The sequence below is a fragment of the Pipistrellus hanaki genome, assembly GCF_964339955.1.
Source record: "Pipistrellus hanaki genome assembly, chromosome: 14".
Lineage (NCBI taxonomy): Eukaryota > Metazoa > Chordata > Mammalia > Chiroptera > Vespertilionidae > Pipistrellus > Pipistrellus hanaki.
In genome coordinates, this window is record NC_140516.1 from 18,980,596 (window position 1) to 19,006,857 (window position 26,262).

Below are 26,262 nucleotides of genomic sequence, written 5' to 3' on the forward strand. Positions count from 1 at the left end.
ATTTATAAAGGATATAGACTAAGATCACCAACTAGTGCAAACATGATTCCCTGCGCTTCTCTCAATAGGGTAAGTACCGCACCAACAGGGAATTAATATTCACTTCAGTACATCAAGGATTCCCGGGTTGGCACTTTTAAAGGTATCTTGTACCTTAAGGAAACACATATTCTCCTCTGGGGAAAATAGGTCCAAATCAAAAGCAAGAGAGGATAGAGGAAAAATGTGACATTTCAATATTGAATTAATTTAAGAACTTGTAAAGGCAATTTGGCTTTATCACCACGATTGCTCTTAGTTTTCTATGGGAATTTAAAAGTTTTCTTTCCTTTGTACTATTCAAGTTTTTTGAACTTTTTTTTTTATATGGTTTCTACTTTTCAAGAGTTCACATTGTATATTTTTATCTGGATTTTATAAGGTTCAACATGGCTTTTGACAATAGGGAGACCTTACTTGAATCTTGGCTCTGTTGTTGATTAACTGGATGACTTTGGGAAAGTTAAAAAAATCTGTGAGCTTTGTTTTTTTCTTCTGAGCTATAAGGATAATGACATTCACTCTGAATACTTTGACAGGTTCTTGTGAAGTTTAAATAATTTGTAAATTGCCTGGCAAGAACTCTGTCCTACCTTTCTCTATCGTAGTACTTTGCTCCCACTTTTTGACTCTTGCAATGCAATGTTGTCCTTGTTCTTAAAATAGGAAGGGAATTAAATTTGACACCTAAGTTGAATTAACTTTTTTTCCATTTATCATATCACTAGAGGCCTGATGCATGAAATTAATGTAAGAGTAAGCCTTCATTCCCCCAGCTGCCAGCACTGGGTTCCCTCTGTCGCCTGGGATCCGGGCTTCCCTCACAGCCCTGGCTTCATCCAGAAGGTTGTCTGGAAAGATGTTTGGGAGGATGTCCAGTTTAATTACCATATTACACTTTTATTATTATAACTAGTTTATATTTTAAAAAGTGGAAATGTTGTTTTTTTTTGATTAGGTAATAGACCAATGTCATTATAGAAATAGGTCCAGTTTTAATAACTTCTTATGCAAAATACATAGTTGACATTTGCTACATACATTGCTATAAAGCTTTTGTGTACTTAAAAATGATTCTGTATATAAAGAATATTTATATCCACATACTACCATATTGATAGCTGAGACTTTTTGAGATGATTTTTTTTAATTATTAAAAGGAAGGTATACAATAGCAAAAAGAGTTTTTAAGGCCTTTTATTAAAAAATATTAGTATTTTATAAGGGGAGAAATGAATGTTTAATTAAGAGCTATTAGCAGCCAAGTATATTTTGCACAAAATCCTAGGAAAAATACACAGAGATACATTAAGGTTTAAAGAAAAAAGCAAGTCACAAGTCTGATATTGAAGATGGAATAGGAAAAAGAAGAAAATAGAGGCAAATAGGGCACAAATCGCTGGTTTTGTGTTGAATTCCATACTGGAAAAATTAGGGACAAAGATAATTTAGATCATGTGAAAACGTTAACTTCTGAAAAGGACCAAACGGCTGCAATTTGATCAGCTTATTAACCCACTCAGCAAATGCTTATATTTTGTGTGCTTACTGTATGCCAGCCATCACACTATGTGCTAGGGATTCATATTTAGAAAAAATAAAACCAGGGTCCTGCTCTCCTGGAATTTATAGACTAGTTAAGAAATAAATCAACAATATAATTTATCATGATAGAGGTTGGTGTAAGGTGCTAAGGAGGTATGATGGCAGCTATATCAAGGGAGAGTGTTTTGAGTGAATAATGCTTGACCGAGTTTGGAGAGAGAACTGGACAAGGGAGGTAGTTGAGGGAGAGAGCGTTTCAAGTGGAGGGAATGTATATTCTTGAAGACCACTAATCCTTCTGAGCGGCTGAGGTGGAGGGCGATTGTATGGGAGGAATAAGAATTGAAGTTGAGGAGAGTGGGCATGGGTCTACTTGTGAAAGGCTCGGTGCTAAGTTAAAAAGTTTGAACTATGGTCTGAAACGAGCGTGGGAACCATGAAAGAATTTTAAGCAGGAAAATCATATAAGTAAGTTTATATTTCAGGTCCATTACTCTGTCAGCAGTTGATAAGGAGGCCAGATTGGAGGTAGAGAGGCTGGTAAGGAGGCTGATGCATTCATTTGGTTGTGAAATGATGGGGTGGGGTGAGGAACGAATGAAAGAGACGGAGGAGGAACAGGGTACCGTTTGGAAAGGGATTGGAATCTGTTCAGAGGGAAAGGGAAGCAGTAAGCAGCCTTCTAGGAAGTTGGTTGGGCATTGACGTTGGTTTTCTGCACATAGAGAATCAATTTATGAGCTTTACCTGTAGACACACTGGACTTGAGGCACATATGAAAGATAGGAGATACTAAAAATATATTTGGAGCTCAGGAGAGCAAATGAAACAAGATTGTTTGTTGTGATATACTTTCATTTCTTTCTTATTCCCTTTGTGTAACTCTATGGGTATTTTAATTCTCTGACACATAGGCCATGTTGTCGTCACAATTTATATCTAGTCATATTGTGTATTTTTTTTAAGCACATTTTAGTTTTAGTACATTTCTCTTTTAACTTTAATTAAAAAAATATATATATATTTTATTGATTTTTTACAGAGAGGAAGGGAGATAGAGAGCCAGAAACGTCGAGGAGAGAGAAACATCGACCAGCCACCTCCTGCTCACCCTCAACCGGGGATGTGCCTGCAACCAATGTACATGCCCTTGACCGGAATCGAACCCGGGACCTTTCAGTCCGCAGACCGACGCTCTACCACTGAGCCAAACCGGTTTCCGCACTTTTAACTTTAATTTTTAAAAATCCTCACATGAGGATATGTTTTCATTGACTTTAGAGATAGAGGAAGGGAGAAAGAGGGGGGGGGGGGAGTGGGAAAGAGAGAGAGAGAGAGAAACATCAATTGGTTGCCTCCTGTCCACTCCCTGACTGGGGATCGAACCTATAACCTAGGTATGTGCCCTGAATTGGATTAGCCCACAGCCTTTTGGTGTACGGGATGCTGCTGCAACCCACTGAGCCACTGGACTGGGCACGAACTGTCTTTCTAGTTGTTACAGTCCCATGGGACCCGGGAACATAAGCCTCCCTGTCCTCCAAGCTAGGGGATCTTGGGGCACCCCTGGGTGGCCACCACGGAAACTGGGCCACAGATGTGAAACCCAGGGCACCACACATGTGGAGATGCTGCTCTTTGTGAGAGACTGGTGCTCTGGAGCCTGTTCGAGGGAGAGTGTAGATAGTGACCACTGGCTGGAGCAAGGCAGAAGGGGAGTGTAAAGATGGCAACCTCTAAAAAAAGAAGAAGAAAAAGAAAAAGGGAAAAATGGCACCTGTTAGGTTTAGGAAGCAGAGAGCAGAAAGATGGTGCCCACCAGCCTCTGTGCCTGGAGACTATCCAGGCATGCCTCCGCCCCCGCAGAGCAATGTTATAAACAAATGAGCCTTTTTCATGTAAATTTGGGGCACATTTCAAAGGGCTGCTTTAGAAACAAGATTGGGTGAATGAAACAAGGGTGGGTGAGTCTGTGTGGAGCCCTTTAAGAAAATACCATCTTAATATTCAGTTTGGATATTTTAGAATACACCTATGTTTGTATTGGGTTCAGATTTATTCACTGGGCTTTTTTTTTTTTTTTTTAAGGTTTACATTTTGTCTGTCATGAGTTAAAAATATCAACATTCAACAAATTATTTTGGGGTTCTTGAATTATTTTAAATTACCACCCAAAACTTTGAACAAGTACAATCCAGGAATATTAAAATCTCTTTAATTCATTGAATGCCTCCTCCTCCCCCCACCCCTGCCAGCTTAAACTGAGAGATTGTTTAAGAAATAGTCAATATAATGAAATTACAATAGACTGAATTAATGTAGAAAATCTCAAGAGGTCTCTTTTAATGGTCAAGCACAGTGGCCTATTGGAATGAAAAATCTTCAAATTGAGTCAATGTCAAATGTCTTAAAGTAAAATCTGAACCTCACCGTAAGCATTGCCTTATTTTTATCTTTTTTTAATTTTAAAATTTAATTTAATTTAATTTTTTTACTAATGCTTCATCTATAAGGTAAAATTAGTGCTTTTACCCTTTTTCATCTTTAAGTGTATATGTGGGCAGATATTGATGGAGTGTGTTTTAATGGGATCTAACACAAGACTTCTGTACAGATTTTATGACATCTCCTTGATAATCATTTGTTTTTGTAAATGAAAAAAAATCTGCTTAAATGAATGAATCATCACAGTTAGAGTATTCTGGACTATTTAGTATCAATCAGTGGAGGCTGTATGTCCTTATAATGAAAGTTCGAGTTACAATCTCCACATTATGCAGACTCTGACCTTTAATGAAAACATTTTGTGGTTTTGCACCCTTACTGGATTTTCTCTCTTTACTTCTTTGGCTGTGGACGGGTTATCTGGAATTATCGGTTTTCATGATTCTTATTTTGAAGCCTTACTAATGTATTAATCCGGAAATTTCTATTTGGAGTTGTGTAAAAGTTCACACAGATGTGAGGAAGAACTATTTAAGAAATAGAGTAATATTTCTCAGGGAACAAATTGATTGGCAAAATAGTTTGTATTACTTATAGATAAAATAGTTTAAAATTTTAGTCCTGGTATTATTTTGATTTGAACATAGAATAGACCAAGGAATAGCAAGGCTCAGAAACAGCCACATAATAAACAGCGAATATAATGGCTATTAAAATTATATTAAAGAAATTCGTTTACTCTGCCACGAAATGGGAAAGTGAGCAGACTGTGGCTGGGTGGGACTGATTCCCATTTAAGCTCTGAAAACTCTTCCTGTGATGTGAGGCCCAGTTCAGTTTCCCTCATGTCTCTTAGGTGGCCCGGGTCTCATATCAGGGAGTCTTTTCTGTTTCAGCACATGCTACTTTTATCTCCTTTTTGCATTCTCTTCACTGACTGTGCCTTGTGTCTGAGGTAATGATAAAGTAGAAAGAGCACAGCATTGTGGTCAAAACCCAGTCCAAACTAGGAGTCCAGTTGACTCCCTGGTGAAATGGGGAAGGGACCTAGGGACTCCTGTGGTTCCTGTGAGACTTCAATTGAAAAGCATGAAGTAGTATCTGGACCTGAACAGGTACTCAAATGTCAGAGTCCTTCCTATTTTTGAGTTTCATGCCTAGCTCTCCGGCAGTCTGTAAGTTCATTTAGTGCAGGAAACGTGTTTTATATTCACAGTGCCTTGTGCACAGTAGGGTCTAAAATATTGCATTGTTGAATATAATTTACCAGCCTGCTGTGGAAGCTTAGTACTGTTATTTTTTATTTCCTTTTCCTCTGCCATCTTGGTTTGAGATAAACACGTTGCTTTTGTGAAACTGAGGATTTAATTCAACAGAATGCCATTATAATATGACTTATTCCATGTAGTCTGAAATAGTAAGGGTCAAATCACTTTCCTGGAAACTGAATCATATTCTGTAAAATCCTATTAGCCTGTCTCATACCATCATAGTCACAGTGGAGTTCTGGTGTGTTTAAGATGGTGAAGCCTCTGTCTGTAGAAATCTATCTAATGGTACACAGTGAGCATAAGGAAAACAAAAGACACAAAGCGAGAGGAAATGCAAATATCTTGCAAATGACATTACTTGACATTTTCAATCACTAATCCTCCAAAGTAAGCTCTAATTTAACTAAAATAAACCAGGAATTCAATTTGTTGTGAGTTCCCTTTGCTTAATTAATTATTCTTAGCAGAACAGCATTCTGTGATTCACTGCAATTTGTCTGCTTTATCTTTATCTAGTATCTGACTTAGAAATGAACAGAAGCCCAGGCCGATGTGGCTCAGTTGGATGGGCATCATCCCATACACCAAATGTTGCCAGTTCGATTCCTGGTCAGGGTACAAGCCCGGGTTGTGGGTTTGATCCCCAGTTGGGGTGGGTGGAAGAGGCAATTTATCCAGGCTTCTCTCTCTTTTTCCCTCTCCCTTTCTCTCTCTCTCTAAAAATCAAAGCTATTTTTTAAAGCCATGAACTGAAGCATGCTGATTCAGCAGAACTGATTTCATAATTCACCTGTGTTATATAAAGCAGGAAGGAATAAATGTTTGCTGAACATGCTGCATATGATTGAGTCATCAAAACGTTAGTTTTCTCAACTTCCCAAAAAATAAGATCTGAGAGCTCTTTCTGGCTAATACTAGCTGGGTACCTAAACTGCATAGACATTTCTATAGAGACAAGCAGCTGTTTTCACATAAATTGTTTCCATGGTTGGAATGTGAGAGCTCTTTTAACACTTTCTCATTCTGATTTGAAATTATACATACATTCATTGTACATTTTTTCTTTAAAAGTAGTAGTGTATGCTAAGACATGAAGAGTTTTTTTTTTTTTAATTCAGTATATTCTTTTGTTGAAATGAGGACTAAATGGACTTCTATTTATGCAGTAACATTGGTGTGCAGTTTCTTCTTCATAATCATTTTTAATTATTTTATTGAAAGTTTGTATTTGTTTTATCTGTTTCAACTTTTCTCTGTGTTAGCTCGTTAGAAATATGAGGAAAAATAAGGCTGCTGAACTAAGTATTTGCTTTTGTTTTTCATTTCAGTTTCAGAGGACATTTGAATCTCTCAAAAACGTTTCCAACAAATCTGACCTCCAGAGAACCTATCAGAAGCTCGGGAAGGAGCTGGAAAACTTGGATTATTTAGCCTTCAAACGCCAGCAGGTAGGAGTGGGCCTCTCCCGGTGGAGGCGATGAACACAGGCTTTTTGCTGTCACGCCTGGCCGTTTAGGTGGGCCTGGGACACTTGCCTTCTAATGTGTAGGGCAGAAATAGGTTGCACTATGCTGTGTTGATGGGTCTCTTCATATGACTTCCTGCGGCGTTCTCTGAAGGAGTCTTGCTTTTAGATGTGTGCTCTAGGGGTTTTCACATGTGTCCTTTTACTTCTCTTAAAGAAAACTGCACCGAAACCGGTTTGGCTCAGTGGTAGAGCGTCGGTCTGCGGACTGAAAGGTCCCAGGTTCAATTCTGGTCAAGCGCATGTATTGTACCTGGGTTGCGGGCACATCCCCAGTAGGGGGTGTGCAGGAGGCAGCTGGTCGATGCTTCTCTCTCATCGACGTTTCTAGCTCTCTATATCTCTCCCTTCCTCTCTGTAAAAAAATCGATAAAATATATTTGAAAAAAAAGAAAAAAAAGAAAAAAAAGAAAACTGCTGGTCTGTAAAGGTACAACTTCCTTTCAAGTAAGACTGCTTCATTGGCATAAAGAGAACCCCTGTGAATGCTTGACCAGGTGGCTTTTATATTGACAGGGGGATGCTTGAAAAAAATCCCCCGAAGACCAGGTTAAGGATGTGGTTGTCATTCAATATTAAGGAAAAAAGGTCATAGATATGCCAAACTATGAATCAACCTTGGCTTTTCTTATTTGATCTCTGAAGATTTAGTAAGTTTTCTAAATGTATAAGGTTGAAGGAAAATATGCTTTACGAATGCAAGTCTTTTTGCCTCCTCGTACAGGTTCCAAGAGAAATTCCGAGCCCAAATAGAACCGGGCGGCTTTTAGAATTACTATTAATTTAATATTACAAATAATTAAATTCTCTGTGTGTATGTACCTTTCCCAAGCTGGGTCTTCATCGGTTTCTTCACAGCCACTAGGTGTCAGGGTTGTCAAGCTTTTACTTTGACAAAACGTTTATTCCCATCAGAACTGCAGGTTAGATGTTTAAACGAGGTTGCATGAGGTTTGGGAATGTGCTCAGTGATGGATGGCGTCTAAAAAAATGACTAAGTGGCTGACTCGGATGGCCAGGCACCAAGTCCATTACTTAAGAGTCTTTCCTGTTAGTGTGGCAAAAGGTGCGACTCTCTGGCCATTGCCAGTTTCACAGATTTTGGATCTGTGGGAGGGGGGTTTTCAAAGCGGGTCTTCCTATGTGTAGTCACACCTCATCAAGCCAACACAGTATGGTCAGGAAATACAGATTTGAAAAGAGAATTGTGTTTTAGTTTTTGCTTTACCTCAGACCTTACATGAGCCTTTAACCTTCCCGAGGCCCTATTTACCTAGGAGCTGTATTTGTTTTGTAGAAAGTTCTGGGGCAAATGCAATAAACCTATATGAAAAAGGACACACTATCCATTTATGATTTTTTTAAACCTATTTTTAAATTAGCGAGGGCCTAGGTATTAGCACATGCAGAAGCAGTCACAGTTACTGAGAGCTACTGCAGGGAGCTTCCAGATTCTGCTGTTTGGAATTCCCACCACGCGTCACTGCTCTGGCCCGTGCCACTTTGAGTACAGTTTTGTGTCCAAGAGCCATATTTTACCTCCGAGGAGCATCTGAGTTGGCAGGCAGTAGTCACTGTTCCCTCCTCTTATCCTTTCCCATTAGCACATTCTTAGTGATTAGATCCTTACATTAGCTAATTGTCACTTTGGAAAAATGGGAATGCTTCAAGGACAGACCTCTGGGACAATGGCATTGAGGACAGACAGGTAAATTGCATGCGTATGTGAGAATAATATGGGCACATGGGGTGTGTGTTTATGTGTGTGTGCATATATGTATGTATGTATATATGTATATGTATACTTACTAGTATGTATATGTTAATTATGCTCTTTGTAAATGGCAGCTATCTGCCACATAGTGTGATGAATACACTTACGGGTTAGACAATTAAATACGTATGTTATTATAAAGGGCTTGGTTTTATGAACACCATTTTGCAGATGAGAGAACTGTTAAAAGCGTTAAGTTATTTGCCTGAGATCATTGGGCTAATAACACATGAAGCTGGTCTTCCAGGGTAAACCAGTCTGACTCCAAACCTGGGCTTTTCCGTGGTCTCGTTCCCGGTATCCCTGCAGGAAGCCAGGCTGGGGGTAGTAAAGTGGAGTTCCAGGCGTGCGGAAAGAAAGCAATTTTAGGAGAGGCCAGACCCAGGGCTTAAAGAAACATTTGAAAATGCCACCGAGTTCTCTCTCTTTCTCTCATGCATATTGTGCAGTATATACGAAACCACGAAAGGATTTTTGAAAGATTCTGTTCAGACAGCTAAGAAAATGTATGAAACTTGACTACTCAATTTTTTAAGTGTTATGTCTAGCAACTCTAGTTCTAGTGAAATTTATTCACACGAAGCAGATTTTAAGCTCAAAGGGCCAAATCCTTATAAAATGGGCTTCCCTGAGCAGATAACATACTGTCAATCCCTTGTCTTATTGACTCCATCTCTTCCTATACCTACTGATCCTTTTTTTCAATGCCTACTGAAAAGATAGAAGGGAAATTGGAAGGAGGTGGCCAGAAAGAGGAGGATGGTGGGAAGTCATGGACCACAGAGTGATGGAGAAAGAGGGAAGAGACCAATAGGGATAAGATAGAAGGGATAAAGTGAGTGAAGCTAAACTGTGCTTGGTTTTATACTATGTGCATCTATTAAGTTAAAAGGTTGATTTTGAAAAATTAAAAAACATCTCAAAATAGAAAAAGGCAGAAAAAAGGAGAGGCTACAAGAAGACATAGTGAATGAGGGAGATGGCAGAGAACAGCAAAGACAAATTTTGTTTACTTCCCATTTTACTTCTGAAACTAGCAGAACTTTCTAGAAACTTGTAACATGAACCCTGCTCTTCTGTATGAAAGCCCCCGAGGAATTGCTGCTTCCTGGGTGGGCAGGGTTCAGAGTCAGAACATTTGCTCTTCCCTGACTTGGTGAGATTTGCCCTTTTATTGCCTATCCTGTCCCTCCGAAGCCCCCAAACCTCCAAACACCCACCAGTGAGTTTCCCCCACTGGAAAAGATCCAGGAATCTGTAAAATTGCAATACAGCAAGAAAGCTTCTGCCTTCTCTGGCAGGAGTCTTTGTCCAGGAGAATTAGTCATGGCTTGTTTTCTGGTCCAACCGTATTCATCATTCCTCGCTGTGACAGCGCAGAGGCTCTGTGAGGACAGGGCCTCATCCGTCACCTTCGCTGCTGCCTGCTCTGCGGTGCTCACAGCCGAACCGGCCCATGGCAGGCGCGCAATAGATGCGTGTTGGTGCTGCGGGTGCCATGAACAAGAAAGCACACAAAAGTTTATGGCCTCAGATTACCGGCAATTAAAATGGATGTTACCACATGTAAAAAATTCATAAGGGCATTAACCCTTGGGCTTCCTGAATGCCAAAGGCTGACAGATTACCCCTAGAAGTATGCATTAGTTAGGTTTTCTGCTGACAGGTTTCATTTCCCATCCATTTCTTTACAAAATATGAACGTGACAGCATATCAATGCTACCTTAACTACGAGTTACGGATGTTCATTGAATCGACTATAATGATCATTTTGGACTCGTTCATGAGGCTTTGTGTTCTTTGCTTTTTTCTGTGACATTTTAAACATAGTTTTGAGAGATTTCTGTCTCTGGGCCAGACAGATGCCTGGAGAATCTTGTTCTATTCTTTGAACTCTGTTTTGGGGTTGGTTGTACACTCTCTCTCCTAGGTGTGAGCTCAGCTGTTCCTTTCCTTCCTTTCGTCTTTAAAAGAGTGAGTGCTTACACTCCAGCTCTCTGCAGGCTGTATTTTAGCTGGGGCACAAGCATCTCTCCATTTTCCCACTGTCAGAAAGAGTAATGGGGAGAACAGCCTTGGGAGGAAAAGGTGAGCGGAAGCCATGATAGATGAGGTGGTAGGTTTTCCAGGACCAGTCAGCTTGAAGTAAATGATGACAAAGCAGGATTAACTGGAGAATCTAGATACTTTCTCAGTGTTTAATATCTGGGGTGTAATCTTAGAGTTTATGTGCTTGGACTGCTTGGTTTTTATCCTCCTGGTTGATGTTACATAGAATGGTAATAGCAAGTTTCAGCTATTATATAGAGCCCAGGTTTATGTATTAATTTGAGAAGTTATAAATGAAGAGATTCCCTTGGGGCTTTGATTGGGTGGAATAAAATAAAATAAAGTTTGATAACATGGGCTCCAATTCCTTTTTATTTTAATATAAGTTTTAAATGAATATATTGGAGTGTCAATGGTTAACTTAACTATACAGGTTTCAGGTGCACAGTTCTATAACACATCATCTGTGCACTGTATTGTGTGTGCACCATCCCCAGTCAAGTCTGTGTCCATCACATTATCTCCCCATAACCTCTTCCACCTTCCTCTCCCTCCCCATGGCAATCATCACACTGTTGTCTTGATTTCCCCCCCCTCTTTTTTGCTCTATTCCCCATCCATCCCCAATACCGCCAGTCTCTATTTTGCTTGTTAGTTCATTTTATTAATTAGATTTCACATGTAAGTGAAATCACATGGTACTTGTCTTTCTCTGACTGGCTTATTTCACTTAGCACAATGCTCTCCAGGACCATCCATGCTACTGTAAAAGGTAAGATTTCTACCACTGCCCCTCCCCCCTTTTAACAACTGAGTAGTATTCCATTGTGTAAATGTACCACAGCTATTTTATCCGCTCAGCTACTGATGGGCACTTGGGCTGTTTCCAGATCTTGGCTATTGTAAGTAAAGCTGCAATGAATAAGAGGGTGCATATAATCTTTCAAATTAGTGTTTTGGGTTTCTTTAGATAAATTCCCAGAAGTGGAATCTCTGGTTCATAAGGCAGTTCCATTTTTAATTTTTTGAGGTAACTCCATACTGCTTTCTATAGTGGCTGCACCAATCTGCATTCCTACCAACAGTGCACCAGGGCTCCCTTTTCTCCACTTCCTCGCCAGCACTTGCTGTTTGTAGGTTTATTGATGGTAGCCATTCTGACAGGTGTGAGATGATACTCACTGTGGCTTTTATTTGTATTTGTATTTCTCTGATAATCAGTGACATTGAGCATCTTTTCATATGTGTGTTGGTCATCTGTATGTCCTCTTTGAAGAAGTGTCTATTCAGGTCCTTTGCCCATTTTTAAAAATTGGATTGTTTGTTTGTTTCTTTGGATGTTGAGTTGTATAAGTTCTTATTTATTTACTTTTGTTAATCCTTGCCCAAGGATATTTTCCATTGATTTGTAGGGAGGGTGGAAGAGAGAGGGAAAAACAGAGAAAAACATTGATGTGAGAGAAGCACATCGATTGGTTGTCTCCTGTACAAGCTCTAACAAGGGCTCAGGTTGGGGAGGAGTCTGCAACCAAAGTACATGCCCTTGACTGGAATCGAACTCAGGAATCGTTGCTCCTCAGGCTGACGCTCTATCCACTGAACAAAACTGGCTAGGGTGAGTTGTATAAGTTATTTATAAATTTTGGACATCAACCCCTTATCAGATATGTCATGGTGAATATGTTCTTCCATTCTGTGGGTTGTCTTTCCGTTTTGTTGATGGTTTCCTTTGCTGTGCAAAAATGTTTTAGTGTGATGTAGTCCCATTTGTTTATTTATTTATTTTTTGTTTCTCTTGCCTGAGGAGATGTGTCAACAAAAACATGTCTGAGATTTCACTGTCTTGTTTTCTTTTCTTACCTCTTTTTCTATCCTTAGTACTTAAAACAGCATTGTAAGACACATCCCTTGCCAGAGGCTTCTGAAGTCCTTTGATGTAACTTATAGTTGATACTAGGGGCCAAGTGCATGAATTTGTACACCTTGAAAGGAACTGTAGGCTGTGCCCATCTTCCTCTTGTTTCCCTGATCATGCATACTGTTCTTTCCTCTGACCTTTCACAAGGTGTTTTAATTTGATATTTAGAATATCTGCCCCCTTTCTAATTACTTATTTAATCATGCTATGAAGTCAAACTGAAGTCCAATCTCCCTCATAACACTTTATCCTGTGACTTCTAGTCAATATTTAAACTCTTCCTTCTTAGCTTGTATCTGTGCCCTACAATTTAGCATCTCATTGATTATGGAGTCACTGAGGATCCATGTAGTGCAGGTTAGAGTGTGGACTTTGTAGTCACACTACCAAGTCGCTCAAATCTTGTGAGACTATTTGTATTGCCTAGGGCATGAGGCATACTGTAGTGTCCTATTGCCTAGTTGACAAAGCTGCTTTTGAATGCTGGTGGTTCTATTCCTTTGATAGTCTGCACCTTTATAACATGTGTTAATGCTCAGGTTCCTAGTGCCAAAGGTTCAATTCAGTGTACACAACAGATCATACTCATCCTTTTGTGCTATTTAAAAATTTTCTTTTTATTGATGCTTAAGGTAAAGAGCTTCTACTTTGCAGGTCATCCACATTAGACATTTTATCTTTGCTCAGAAGTGGTTTGTTTATGATTTTTGTGTATTTATGGCTAATTCAAGTTTTAACATGACGGATGCAGTGAATTGTGTAGCTAACTTACGCCCTATTTCATAAAAACAATTTATAAAGTATAAGGTATACATATATATCTTAAGTACTTCAAAGGAATAAGAGACTTAAGGCTGAGCCTGGCATATTCTTAGTAAAAGTGGTGGCTATTATAATATTTTTGTGTTAGTCTTGTAAGTCATCTTCTTAAATGGTTTATAAGTTCCAAAAAGGCTATGTTTTCTATTGTGTAAACTTTTGTACTGCCCATACAATCCAGTACTGTCCTGAACAGATAGGATGGGATATTTCTGGACATATGTAACTGAGCTGCTGGTGATCTATGTCACAAAAAATAATGATCCCCCTTGAGGAAGGAGTTGCAATAGTATTTGGTTCTAATGTGTTTCTCAGGTGATGTCTCCAGTTGGGCAGTGAAATTAAGGTCCTGAGTATCATGCCAGGGCTATCTGTGGTGGAAATAACGTCGTCTCAGGCCCAATGTTCCGGGTAAATCCCAACTCATGTAATAATTACCTGCTGTGTACCTAACTTCCCTTGGTCCCAGGCGAAATGACACAGCACCACAGTGTGCTCTCTTTAGTGATGTTATTCAGGAGCAAAGGACTGCCTTTTTCTTCTGCTGAGCGTAGTGAGTTAACCCCTTTACATAACTTGAAAACCAGAAGAGTACACATATTTTACCTTGTAGAATAGAAATTGAATTTAAAATGATCCCTGACCAATGAAGACACAGAAGCAAGTTAGATGAAATTTATTTAGTGAGAAGGACTGTGGGTTAACACCCTTGCTTTGAAAATAAAATTCCAGGTGGGTAATGACTGACCACACAGATGATGATCCTGGGCTTTCCTTGGAACTTAAGAACCAGGAGGAATCCAGATACCAGTGGAGGCCTCCTGTGAAAACAGTGCTCAGCAAAACACATCGAAGTGGCATCCTTGTTGTAGGTGTGCTATAGCACACAGAGAAGAGGAAGTTGGTAAATTCCAATGATAGTCTTCAACCATGGAAAGACTTACAGCAATAAAATTGCTATGGATCATCTAGGACTGTGGTTGGCAAACTCATTAGTAAACAGAGCCAAATATCAACAGTACAGCGATTGAAATTTCCTTTTAGAGCCAAATTTTTTAAACTTAAACTATATAGGTAAGTACATTGTTATTAACTTAATTAGGGTACTCTTAAGCTGGCCTAAGAGCCACACTCATGCGGCCAAAGAGCTACATGTGGCTCTTGAGCCGCAGTTTGCCTACCACGGATCTAGGATAAGGGAGCATGCAGTGATAGCACCGGGAGGTGCTTATGTGTAAGAACAATATAACGTAGAACTATCTTCTCATTTACATTAACACTGAAATGGAGGTTGTAAATATATTTTACTTAAAACCTTTAAAGATGAAGCACATATGCATCTGGGATTATATAGAGGCAATCTATGAAAGAGTATGATTATTGCACTGAACTGAAGGAGCACTAAGGGAAAGGGCTAACCATATAGAAAAATAAGCAACAGATTCACTTAAATGGCTTTCGTTCAATGAAATATGTTAATAGCTCAACTGGGAAAAGATCCTTTCCTCCTTTGTTCTGTAATTAAAACAATTCTCTTGAAAGAATTCTGATTGAATTATTCCTTTTAAGAGTAAATGAAGCTAAAATTGCTATATAAAATATTCATGTCTATCTTAGATGATATTCTGTTTCTTGCTTGCCCAATCAAGTAAAATAATTATTTATGTCATGTACAAAACTCTTTCTGAAGATCCGAAAGCATTTCAGACATTATTTAAAAATTCATTGCACAGGTATAAAACATGTTTAATTTTAAAACAGGGTGCTACAGCTATGTTCAAACCAACACAAACATGTGTTATTCTGCCTACCACATGTGCAATTACATTTTAATTCATGTGTACACAGTAAAAAAAAAAAGAGATGACATGTCATTAATTCTTCAATTTTCTGATGGAGAGAGAGAGAGAGGAGAAGAGAAGGAGGAGAAGAGTGGATTCAAGGCCATTCTGAGATGGCAGCAGATTCAGAATTAATACTCACATTTCCTAATTTCTAGCTTATTGCAATAGCCATCCAACCATTTTCATTACTTCATAAAATGTAAATCTTTATAGTCTGAAGTTAAAAAACCTTATGGATTTTTATGTAAGAACGTCACGGTTTATTTAAAATCAAATGATTAAAATGATGCCTATTAGTTATTTGTTCTCCTAAAGTTTGATTTCCATATTGGATACAGTAATGGTCATGACACGTAGGCACTTTTATTAGTAAAGTAAAAACATAGAGAAAGCTTCTAAGTTCTAAGGTTTGCTATTCTGTTTCTGATAGATCCTCCCTTCCCCTAACTGGTGGGAGGAATAACAGTAAACATGACGTAACCTGCAGCCCGGAAATACCCGAGTGCCTAACCATGTACCTTATATGGACTATACATTGAATCACCAATCAGCACCTGCCAAATACCCCAGACCCATGGTCTGCAAACTGTGGCTCGCGAGCCTCATGCGGCTCTTTGGCCCCTTGAGTGTGGCTCTTCCACAAAAGACCACGGCCTGCGTGAGTCTATTTTGAAGAAGTGGCGTTAGAAGAAATTTAAGTTTAAAAATTTTGGCTCTCAAAAGAAATTTCAATCGTTGTACTGTTGATATTTGGATCTGTTGACTAATGAGTTTGCCAACCACTGCCCTAAGCCCTTGTTCCTAACTCTGTACCTTATATGGACTATTTAAGGCATCAATCAGCACCTCTCTAGTGCCCTAAGCTCCCATTCCTCCCCTCAAAAGGCGTGTTCACCTCTGCACGGTGGCTCCTCTCCCTTTGCGAGACAGCCCGGCAGGTCTTCCTCCTAATAAAGCCTGTAATACCTGGTTTTTGGCTTCCTACTGATCTTCCAATTTCCACCTGTTGGTTCTGGGGTTGTTTATTGGTGACATTTAGGTAGAAAGCTGTTGAATCCAGCTCATACTGGCTGATTTTCATGCACCTGGAAAGATTTATTTTTTTACAAGGTTGTTTGCTGTATGAGAGTTTGCCTTGTGGGCAGCTTATAGCTACCTTATAGTGGGGAATGCTTATAGAAATAGCTAATACTTTGTTATAGGTTGTTTTCAAAATTTACAGTGCTGATAGGAATTTCAGAGGTGGCAAAAAAAAAAAAATCTTTAGTGTTTGCATCCACTTAGGTATGTCTACTATTGACATACCTAAGTCCATAAGAGTAACAAGTTGGTATTGATAAGTTCAAGTCCTGAAAGAGTTACCTCGGAAAATGTCTGCTCCAGCCTGCTTTGTTTGAAAATAATCTGTGTTTGCAAAAAAAAAGATAACTTTTCGCAGCTAAGATGATGAGCTCTGATGGCTTAAGATGCAAAGTGAAGTACACAAGAACCAGAGAACCTTAAACCAAGGAGACTTTAGAATTTATCTAACTCAGTGTTTTTTATTTTAGAGATGAGAATACATGAGCCCCCAAAAGATTAGATATCTTGTACAAGGCTACACGCTTTGTAATGGCAGAGCTGGACAGTAACATGAATGATATTTTCTTTGGTTCTTTTGTGAGTTTCTTAACCCAAGTCAGCCAGTTATGTGTGTGTATTTTTTTTAAAAAAAATATATTTTATTGATTTTTTACAGAGAGGAAGGTAGAGGGACAGAGAGCTAGAAACATCGATGAGAGAGAAACATCGACCAGCTGCCTCCTGCACACCCCACACCGGGGATGTGCCCGCAACCAAGGTACATGCCCCTGACCGGAATCGAACCTGGGACCTTTCAGTCCACAGGCCGACGCTCTATCCACTGAGCCAAATTGGTATCGGCGTGTGTGTGTGTGTGTGTGTGTGTGTGTGTGTGTGTGTGTGTGTGTATTTTTAAATTGAATTTATCAGGGTGACATTGGATAATAAAATGGCACAGTTTTCAAATGTACAACATCATTTGCATACTGCGTTGTGGTCCACCACTCAAAGTCAAGTCTCTTTCCGCCACCATTTATTCCCCCTTTGCCCTTCTCTGCCTCCACCTCCCTCTTTCCTTCTGACCCTCCCAACACTGTTGTCTGTATCTGAGTTCTTTCTTTACCCCTTTGCAGTTTGTTGGTTAATTTATTTTGCCCATTAGACTCCACATATGGGCAAAATCATGTGGTGCTTGTCTTTCTCCAGCCAGTTGTGTATCGATTGATTGATGTCTCTTGTTTGAACCCTAACGCGAGAAAGGACCTGCAGATCTGAGGAGCGTTCCTCTCCCTTTGGAAAAGCTGTCTGCTCCTGGAGATCAGGCTGGCTGCAGAAATAGTTCCTAGTGTTAGAGCTCAGCTGTGGCTGGCACGGAAGGCTCCGAGGGTGGGCAGCCCCTGTGGAGACGTAACTCGTTCTCTCCGAGAAGAGTCACACGTCTGTTGGCTCCTGCATCCTAGGAGCATTTCCTCTGTTGTGACCTCCGCCAGGTGCTCATGCAGGACCTTCTCCTTCACGCAGGCGGGTGTGGAATGAAGGTGTCCCTCCGAGTCCCTCGGGAGCCTGAGAGTGTGATTTGCTTCAGAGGAGCCTCTGCTCTCTCCTGTCCCAATGCAGGGTGTAATGTAGGTCAGTGGTTGGCAAACTCATTAGTCAACAGAGCCAAATATCAATAGCACAACGATTGCAATTTCTTTTGAGAGCCAGATTTTTTAAACTTAAACTATCAATATATAGGTAGGTACGTTGTTATGAACTTAATTAGGGTGCTCCTAAGCTGGCCTTCGCTAAAAATTCAAAGGGCCAAAGAGCCATATGTGGCTTGCGAGCTGCAGTTTGCCGACCACTGGTGTAGGTAAAGTCTTGGCCACTCTCATCTCCACTTTCTTCCACAAGGAGACACAAGGGGCTGCTATTGATTGTCCATAGAAACGTGCAGAAGGACTCACCTGCGGATGCAGCACACAGGGGTTTTCAGTGATGTCCATTTCTTTGTGATTGTGCTTACATCACAATAGGAGTTACTGGTCGTTCAGGTTGGGTCCTAGGAATCTGGACCAGCATACAATTTTCACCAGGAGGAAAGAGGACCAGCCAAGACTTGGACTTCACTGAGTCTGTAGGAACCTTGTTGCTTTGGAACTATAGGGTCACCTAGGGGGTTGGGTTTCATTTCAAGCTGTAGGAACAGCAAAGGTGCTTTTAACAAATATACAATATATAGTATATAGACATCGATGGGCCCACAAATGAAAATCATTCAGTAGTAACATTTAAAAAAATTTAATATTATATTTTAGAAGAGGAATTGCAGGTGTCATCTGGTTCAACTCATTCAATACATGGGTACACAAATAATACAGAAAACACTTTTTTTTTCTTTTCTACTGCATAGGAATTTTTCTTTTTTGGACACATTTTAGGTCCCATGTCCTTTAAACATGCCCTTTAAAACCATGCTTTCTAAACTTGAACACATGTACAAATAATGTAGGGATTTTTGGTATGCTCCAAGTTTTGATTTCATAGGTTTGGAGAGCCAGACATGCTCTCAGCGGCACTGGTGCTGCTGGTCCTTGAGCCACTTTTAGGTGCCAGGGACGTTGAAGCCATGGAGGAGAGCATTATTCCAGCTGTCTCTCAAAAGCCAGAACAGTCCTTGGAGCACAGTCAATATTTAGTACATATTCTGGATTTGAGCGATGATCTAGTAGTAAGGTTTGTGCCTTTGTGCAGGACAGAAAAGATGTGATCCTTACGATAATAACGTTCATCACAAATTTTATCATTTATTTTGCTGTTTTTCTGTCCCGTGAAGGGACATGCTTCTTCCAATGTCTATTGTTTTTGTAGATTGCATGTTTCAGCAGCTGTAAACGTTGTCCTTTGCATGTCTTTGTCACAGATGAGAGACAAAAGAGAGCACATTGAACAGGAGAGCCACAGAGTCTCAAGGAGAATAAGAATGTAGCATGGTAGCCCAGCACTGTCCACTGTGACTTGGATGAACTGACCAAGGGATCAGCTGGTTTTGACTCAGCAGCCTTGATGTCAGAAAAGCAAGCTCAGTCCCATAGTTACTATAACATGGTGGAAACCATAATTTCTAACAGATCCTTGTTAGTCTGTGTGCCTAGCTGTGCATCCCCAGCTGCCTGCACAGTCAGAAAGCATTGCAGTGGCTGTTACCCTGTCCTTGTCAGGCAGAAGGTGGCTGCTCCAGCTCTCCTGTGGTAGTGCTGGCAGCCCCTCTAGCACGCTGCTGGATGAAATTCAAAGGACGTGTTGATGCTGCTTAGATGAGGCCCTCAGTTCTGACAGCAGAGCTCTGAACATGCACAGACCCACCGTGTAGCCTTTTATAGATGTTAAACTGTTTGCTGGGGGCTGATTGCCTGAGGGCTAACTTACTTAATACGTAAGGAGATTCATTTAATCTCTCTTTTTTAAAGCATATTCATATTCTCTAAAATGCCATGTTTGTACAGTTTCAAGTTTGCTATTTAGGAGGAAGCTAGTCAGCATGTATGGTATTTCTCATGCTTCAAATATGACAGCAGTAGCAGCACGTCCGCTGAGATACAGATGAAGGGAAAGCTGCCACCAAAAGGAGTAGCATTGCTGGCCTGGTCCACGTTCCGTTCAGAGTCTAGAGGGATGAGTGTGTATAGGTCCCTTCCAAATGCTCTGGTTGCAAAATAAAAATCATAATGAATGTTCTTCAGAGTCACATTACATTTCAGATGGAAATCTTTGAATTTTTACAATGTGAATAGCTTTTCCTCTGTCTGGAGGCAGCTGACACTTGTATTCATTGACCGAATTCACTATATTTTCCTTAATACCTTTTGTATCACTTCCGGGATTTTAGCAAGATGCCATAATAACAACATGCAATGCACATTGCATTCTTTTAAATGGTATTTTTATGAATCGGATTTTTCTCTGTTGTAGCATACTGCACTAATAGATGCTAATATTCTCTATATAAGTGTGGGCATATTATGATAGCATCTGGCCATGCCATAGTTAAGTATTTATCATCTACGTCATTAGAACACCTTCGTTCCAGAAGAGCTGCCTGAGCCCCTTAGGTATTTACACAATTAAGTAGGTAATGATCTGTGGCCGCAGCAGCCGCTGACCTGTGGGTGGTTGTCCGGTGGTGTGCTGACTGTTGAGGGGAGCTACTTAGATTATGGGATGAAACTGTTTTGATAGTTTTGAGGGTTTTTTTCCTTGTCCTGTGAATTTAAGCTACATGTGTTTATTTATTTATTTATTTATTTATTTATTTATTTATTTATTTATTTTTAACTTTACTGTTTGCTTAATGAAGACATAGCATTTTCTCACTCTGCTTTAGATACTCGTATTTATCTCTCCTGTGCTAAGCTCTGCATCCAGACATTGGGAGTTACTGAAGCCTTTCTTGCTACTTTCGTTGGTGCAGAGTGAAACTGTCCGCCTACATGTTCCATTATTGATAGGTACACTTTTATGTCTTTCTTCTAAATTTTATTTATGCAATTAAAGATAATTGGATTTTGGTAATTTCTTCCAGCTCCAATGTTGGTCATTAAGTATAGTTAGCATACTTTTTTTTTTTTTTTTTTGAGAGAGAGAGAGAGAGAGAGAGAGAGAGAGAGAGAGAGAGAGAGAGAGAGAGAGAGAGGGAGAAGGGGTAGGGACAGAAAGAAACATCCATGTGAGAGAGACACATCGATTGGTTGTCTCCCACATGCATCCTGACCTGTGCCAGGGATTGAACCTGCACCGAAGTACATGCCCTTGACCAGGAATCAAACCTGCCACCCTTCAGTCTGAGGCCGATGCTATAACCACTGAGTCAAACCGGCTAGGGCAGAGTTAGGATACTTTTGACAATTTCAATATTCATCACGTGTGAATTTTGAAAAACTAAATATGGTGAGTTCCTCTGGTAAAGTTCCACATTTTGAGCTTCTTGGTCAGCCTGTGAGTCTGAGTTCCAGGTTCGTTTTCTCATGGTAAAGGCATGACCTGGGGCTGTGATACAGTGTTATGCGAATAAAGAGAAATTTTGGTAGACAGCAGTGTGCATTTGTTGGAAATAAATTGGACAGGAAGTTTTAGCTTGCCTCTTGCTCACTCTAATAAAAACATCTATACCAAATAGTAAGAGCAAATACACTTAAGCTCAGATTTATTTAATAACTTGGGAATGATGTTTAATTTACTTAAGACACTGGAAACATTACATTTAAAGACTAACTAAAGTAAGTGACTTAATTGTACCCAAATTTTGTGTTAAACTTAAAAACACATTTTATTTCTTTTAAATCTCTTTGAAAGTTATTAGGAAACTTGCCTATTTTTTTAAATTCTTTCTTGGAAATAAAGAATACATAACTTCTAGTTTAACACACTAAAGATATTTGAGTTTCTATGCTAAAACAGTGGGCTAGAAAAAGAAAATAGAATTATGTAGTAGAGGGCGTATTCGAAAGGAAGGAAAGTTGGATTCTGTATTAAGTAATGCAGAGTAAGTCCGTTGGCACTTGTGAGCAGGTGGTGCTCAGAACGGACATGTTTTGGTGGCTGTGCATTTGGCCCTGCAAACAAGGAGAGTATCTTGGTTACTCGGTATTTTAGAGCTTTCGGCATGGCTTATTTCTTACCCCTGATGTAAAAACCGTGCACATGACTGCGATAGAACGTTATTCACTGTATTGTATTTTTTTAAATATATATTTTATTGATTTTTTTACAGAGAGGAAGAGAGAGGGATAGAGAGTTAGAAACATCGATGAGAGAGAATCATCGATCAGCTGCCTCTTGCATCACCCCCCCTGGGGATGTACCTGCAACCAAGGAACATGCCCTTGACAGGAATCGAACCTGGGACCTTTCAGTCCGCAGGCCGATGTTCTATCCACTGAGCCAAACCGGTCTCGGCCGTTATTCACTTTAATGTCACTAAATTATCAGCATGAAAAAAAGTGAAGCTGAGAAGACTCAGGAATGTCGGTGTAAGTGGAATGGATATCATCATTCTACCATTTTAGGTCTTTTTGCATATGGTTCTATATAAGATCCCAAGGTCAAGGAATGCACTGAAAGATCAAGCTCTTAATTAAAAAGAGTTGGTGATGCCGAAACCGGTTTGGCTCAGCGGTAGAGCGTCGGCCTGCGGACTGAAGGGTCCCAGGTTTGATTCCGGTCAAGGGCATGTACGTTGGTTGCGGGCACATCCCCGGTAGGGGGTGTGCAGGAGGCAGCTGGTCGATGTTTCTCATCGACGTTTCTAGCTCTCTATCCCTCTTCCTTCCTCTCTGTAAAAAATCAATAAAATATATTAAAAAAATAAAAATAAAAAGAGTTGGTGGTGATACTGAAGAGCATGGGTAATTGTATGTTAAGGACAAGTAGATGAGACTGGTAACTTATCACTTGCATGAAATTTGGCATGAAGGCACTTATTTTGAAGACGAATAAACTCAAAAGAGCAATCACACTTCAGAATAATGAAAAGTAGTTAAGATTTATGTATATCATGTTGAAGGTGAAGTGCATAGTCCCTAGGAGTCGTCTGAAAATAACAAGTGTATGTCAGAGGAATTAGACGCCAGAGATAATATACAGCTTGTGATTATTAATGAAAACGGTGATCAACATTTGTTATTGACTCATCTCACTGGGAATTGTACCCCAAAATTGATGGAATTAGGACAGTGCTAAAAATTCATTTCATTGAATTATGTTATAAGTAATTAAATTTTTTCCTCACAACAGATAACCGTATCCTCAAAACCATAACTCATTTCATATCTAGTCACCGATATGAATATTTTCCTTCACTTAATTATACTCTAAAAATTGGCTTTACAAAAGATTCTCTTGGGCCAGGGCTGGTGTAAGAACCTCCTGTTGAAAAGGAAGCAAAATTATTATTATTATGCAATAATTTGAGAAGTTCGGGTAAATACATTAAACAATAATGAGCTAATGTATTAAATAATATAAAAACCTGGAACGTAGTTTTAGTAAAGGCTGAAAATAGAGTATTATTTTTTTACACTTAGCTTTCTTCTAAGCACTATCACAAGATACATATTCATGAATAAAATCCCACCAGTGTGCGAAGCCAGTCCGCTGAAAGGAAGCAGGCATATATGAGCCTGTCACACAGAGAGATAAAAGCTGTGTTCCTTATGCATGGAAACCATTTTCTACCAGAAGGAGTTGCACCTTTGAAATTAGTTGAATTATTTTAAAGAAACCAGATATGCTACTTCTTTTTCACTTGGCAAGTTATTCAAAGGATGTTTCTGAAATTAAACCGGCGGGCGTGGAGCAGAATAGTGCGGTGACAGTGATGTCATCTAGAGGAATGTTGTGCTGAGCTAAGTTGCTCTAATTATAGCAGCTTTAAAAATCATAAATCAATTAAACACAGCCCTCACATCTCCAGGTCACCGGAGTACAGTAGGGCTACGTGAGGATCTCGCCTGGCATGCATAGCCGGCGTCAGCAACTATTTTGAGACTCTAGTGGGACCACAGCGGCTCCTTTTCTTACACTGAGTTTCCTCGTGTCCCAGAATAATGCCCCCGTCCCCTAGGACCTTGCTCCATTACTCAGGGTGCTATTTTCTCTTTACTTGTTATAAATTTTCCTTTTCCTACTCATTTTTCCTGCCTGGCATACTAACCTGTTCAAGTTTGGCTCACACTTCAACAGCAACCTCCGTTCAAAGCGATATCTCCTCCATTGACAGTCTGATCTCTCCTCTTTTCCTCGTAACCAAGTTTCTGACAGATTTCGGTTGAGCTACCCTGCTTACTAACTTCATAAGCTCTGGAGCAGGTGTCGGGAGCTGAGTATTCCCTGCAGCTAATGGTTACTGACGGGCATTCAGTTTTCATTGTCAGAGATTATAAAAATTCAAAAACTGACTATGAAAATAAAAACGAATATTAATGTTTTCTCTAATATGCGTTAGGAATATAAAACCAAACTCTCATTTTTAAGGAATAGTTTATTGACTTTCTTTAGAGAGAGAGGAGAGGAGAAGAGCAAAACATTGATGTGAGAGCACATCATCAACTGGCTGCCTCCTGCACACTCCCTAATGGGGACCACGCCTGCCTCCCAGACATGCGCCCTGACCAGGGATGGAACCAGCCCTCTTCAGTGCTGAGCCACACTGGCCAGGGCTAAAACCAAACTATTTTTTAAAATTTTTTATTTTTGATGCAGTTGTATATGGGATTGATTGTGTTCTTAGTTTCCCTTTTTAGTTTTTACATATTTTTTTAAAAAATATATTTTATTGATTTTTTACAGAGAGGAAGAGAGAGGGATAGAGAGTTAGAAACATCGATGAGAGAGAATCATCGATCAGCTGCCTCTTGCAAGCCCCCTACTGGGGATGTGCCCGCAACCAAGGTACATGCCCTTGACCGGAATCGAACCCGGGACCTTTCAGTCTGCAGTCTGACGCTCTATCCATTGAGCCAAACCGGTTTCGGCAGTTTTTACATATTTTTTTATTGTTGATAGTATTGCAGATATCTCCCATTCCCCCCACTTTACCCCCTATTCCTTTCCTCTCCCCCACAACCCCCAGGTCTTCACTCCCCGATTGCCCGTGTCTGTGGACTATGCACATAACTATGTAAGTTCTTTGTAAAACCAAACTCTTAATAGGAAAGCTATACTATGTAAATTCCTTTTGTGAGGTTTTTTTCCCCCTTTTCCCCCCCTCACTGGTTGGGCTACGTGAGGCTCTTGAAAAGAGGAGACCTAAGAAGTATGGCCTGGAAGGCCCCTCTTTTCTCAGTAAAATCACCTCCAGAAAGCACAGGTATTTCCATCCCTTCAAGATTCTCCAAACTACATTCGGATCTAGAGCAATCTGTTACTAACGTTTCTGTTCATTCTACAGGCATGAATATTTCAACGTTTTGAGTTGATCAATGTAGGGAGGAAGGGCTTCCATGATGATATTTTATGTGAATTCATTTATTTATTTAAATTTATTGAGGTGACATTGGTAAATAAGATCATCTATATTTTGCTCATTCACTTCACTGAGCCAGTTGATTTGTCCTATCTTGACCAGCTCAGCAGCATTGCCAATGGACTCAAAGAGACGTTTTATTTTATTTTTTCCAAGTACAGTTGACATTCAGTATTATTTTGTATTAGTTCCAGGTGTACAGCATAGTGGTTAGACAATTATATAATTTACAAAGTGATCCCGCCAATAATTCAGGTATCCACCTGGCACCATGCATAGTCATTACGACATTATTGACTACATTCCCCAGGCTGTACTTTACATTCCTGTGACTGTTTTGTAACTACCAATGTGTGCATCCTAATCCCTTCACCTTTTCCATCCAGCCCTCAACCCCTCTCCCCTCTGGCAACCAGTAGTCTGTTTTCTGCATCTATGAATCTGTTCCTGTTTTTTTTTTTTTTTTTTTGTTTTTTTTTTGTTGTTGTTCATTTATGTTGTTCTTTAGATTTCTCATGCAAGTGAAATCATATGGTGTTTGTCTTTCTCTGTCTGACTCATTCCACTTAGTATAATACCCAGTGAGGAAATGGTCTTATCAGCAGTTGTAAGGCAGATATAAGCACCAGTTGTAGTAATCATTTGGGGAGTTTCACTTATGTGCTTGCTATTTTCTCCTTAGCACTGTCTCTTCTTCTTGGAATACTTTTTCACCACAGCTTCATAGCATGATTCCTTCTTATAGCTCAGCTGAGATACTGCTCTTTAGAGAGAATGTCTCTGATCCATGTAAGAAAGAACCCCATACCTGGCCCCTTCATAACACCATTGTATGAAATTATATGGTACATTTAATTTTTTGGATTGTTTATTGCCCAGCTAGTCTTAGAATATAGCATCTTGTCTCTCTTGATATTGAATGGCGCTCAGTAAGTATTTGTCGAAGAAAAGAATGAACGAAAGGTG

The 26,262-nt window shown here is 39.7% G+C and overlaps 1 protein-coding gene across 5 annotated transcripts in view; it reads left to right on the top strand.

Annotated features, from left to right (window-relative positions):
• Positions 1-26,262, top strand: part of CTNNA3 (catenin alpha 3) — a 1,202,853-nt gene that overhangs the window by 88,929 nt on the left and 1,087,662 nt on the right. For all 5 annotated transcript variants that reach the window (XR_014796805.1, XM_084904252.1, XM_084904255.1 and 2 more), the window contains one exon: positions 6,629-6,748. Coding sequence is in view for 4 of the 5 variants with exons in the window: in XM_084904252.1 (XP_084760378.1) it covers positions 6,629-6,748 (120 nt within the window). In the remaining variant the exon portion in view is untranslated. The remainder of the gene's footprint in view (positions 1-6,628; positions 6,749-26,262) is intronic.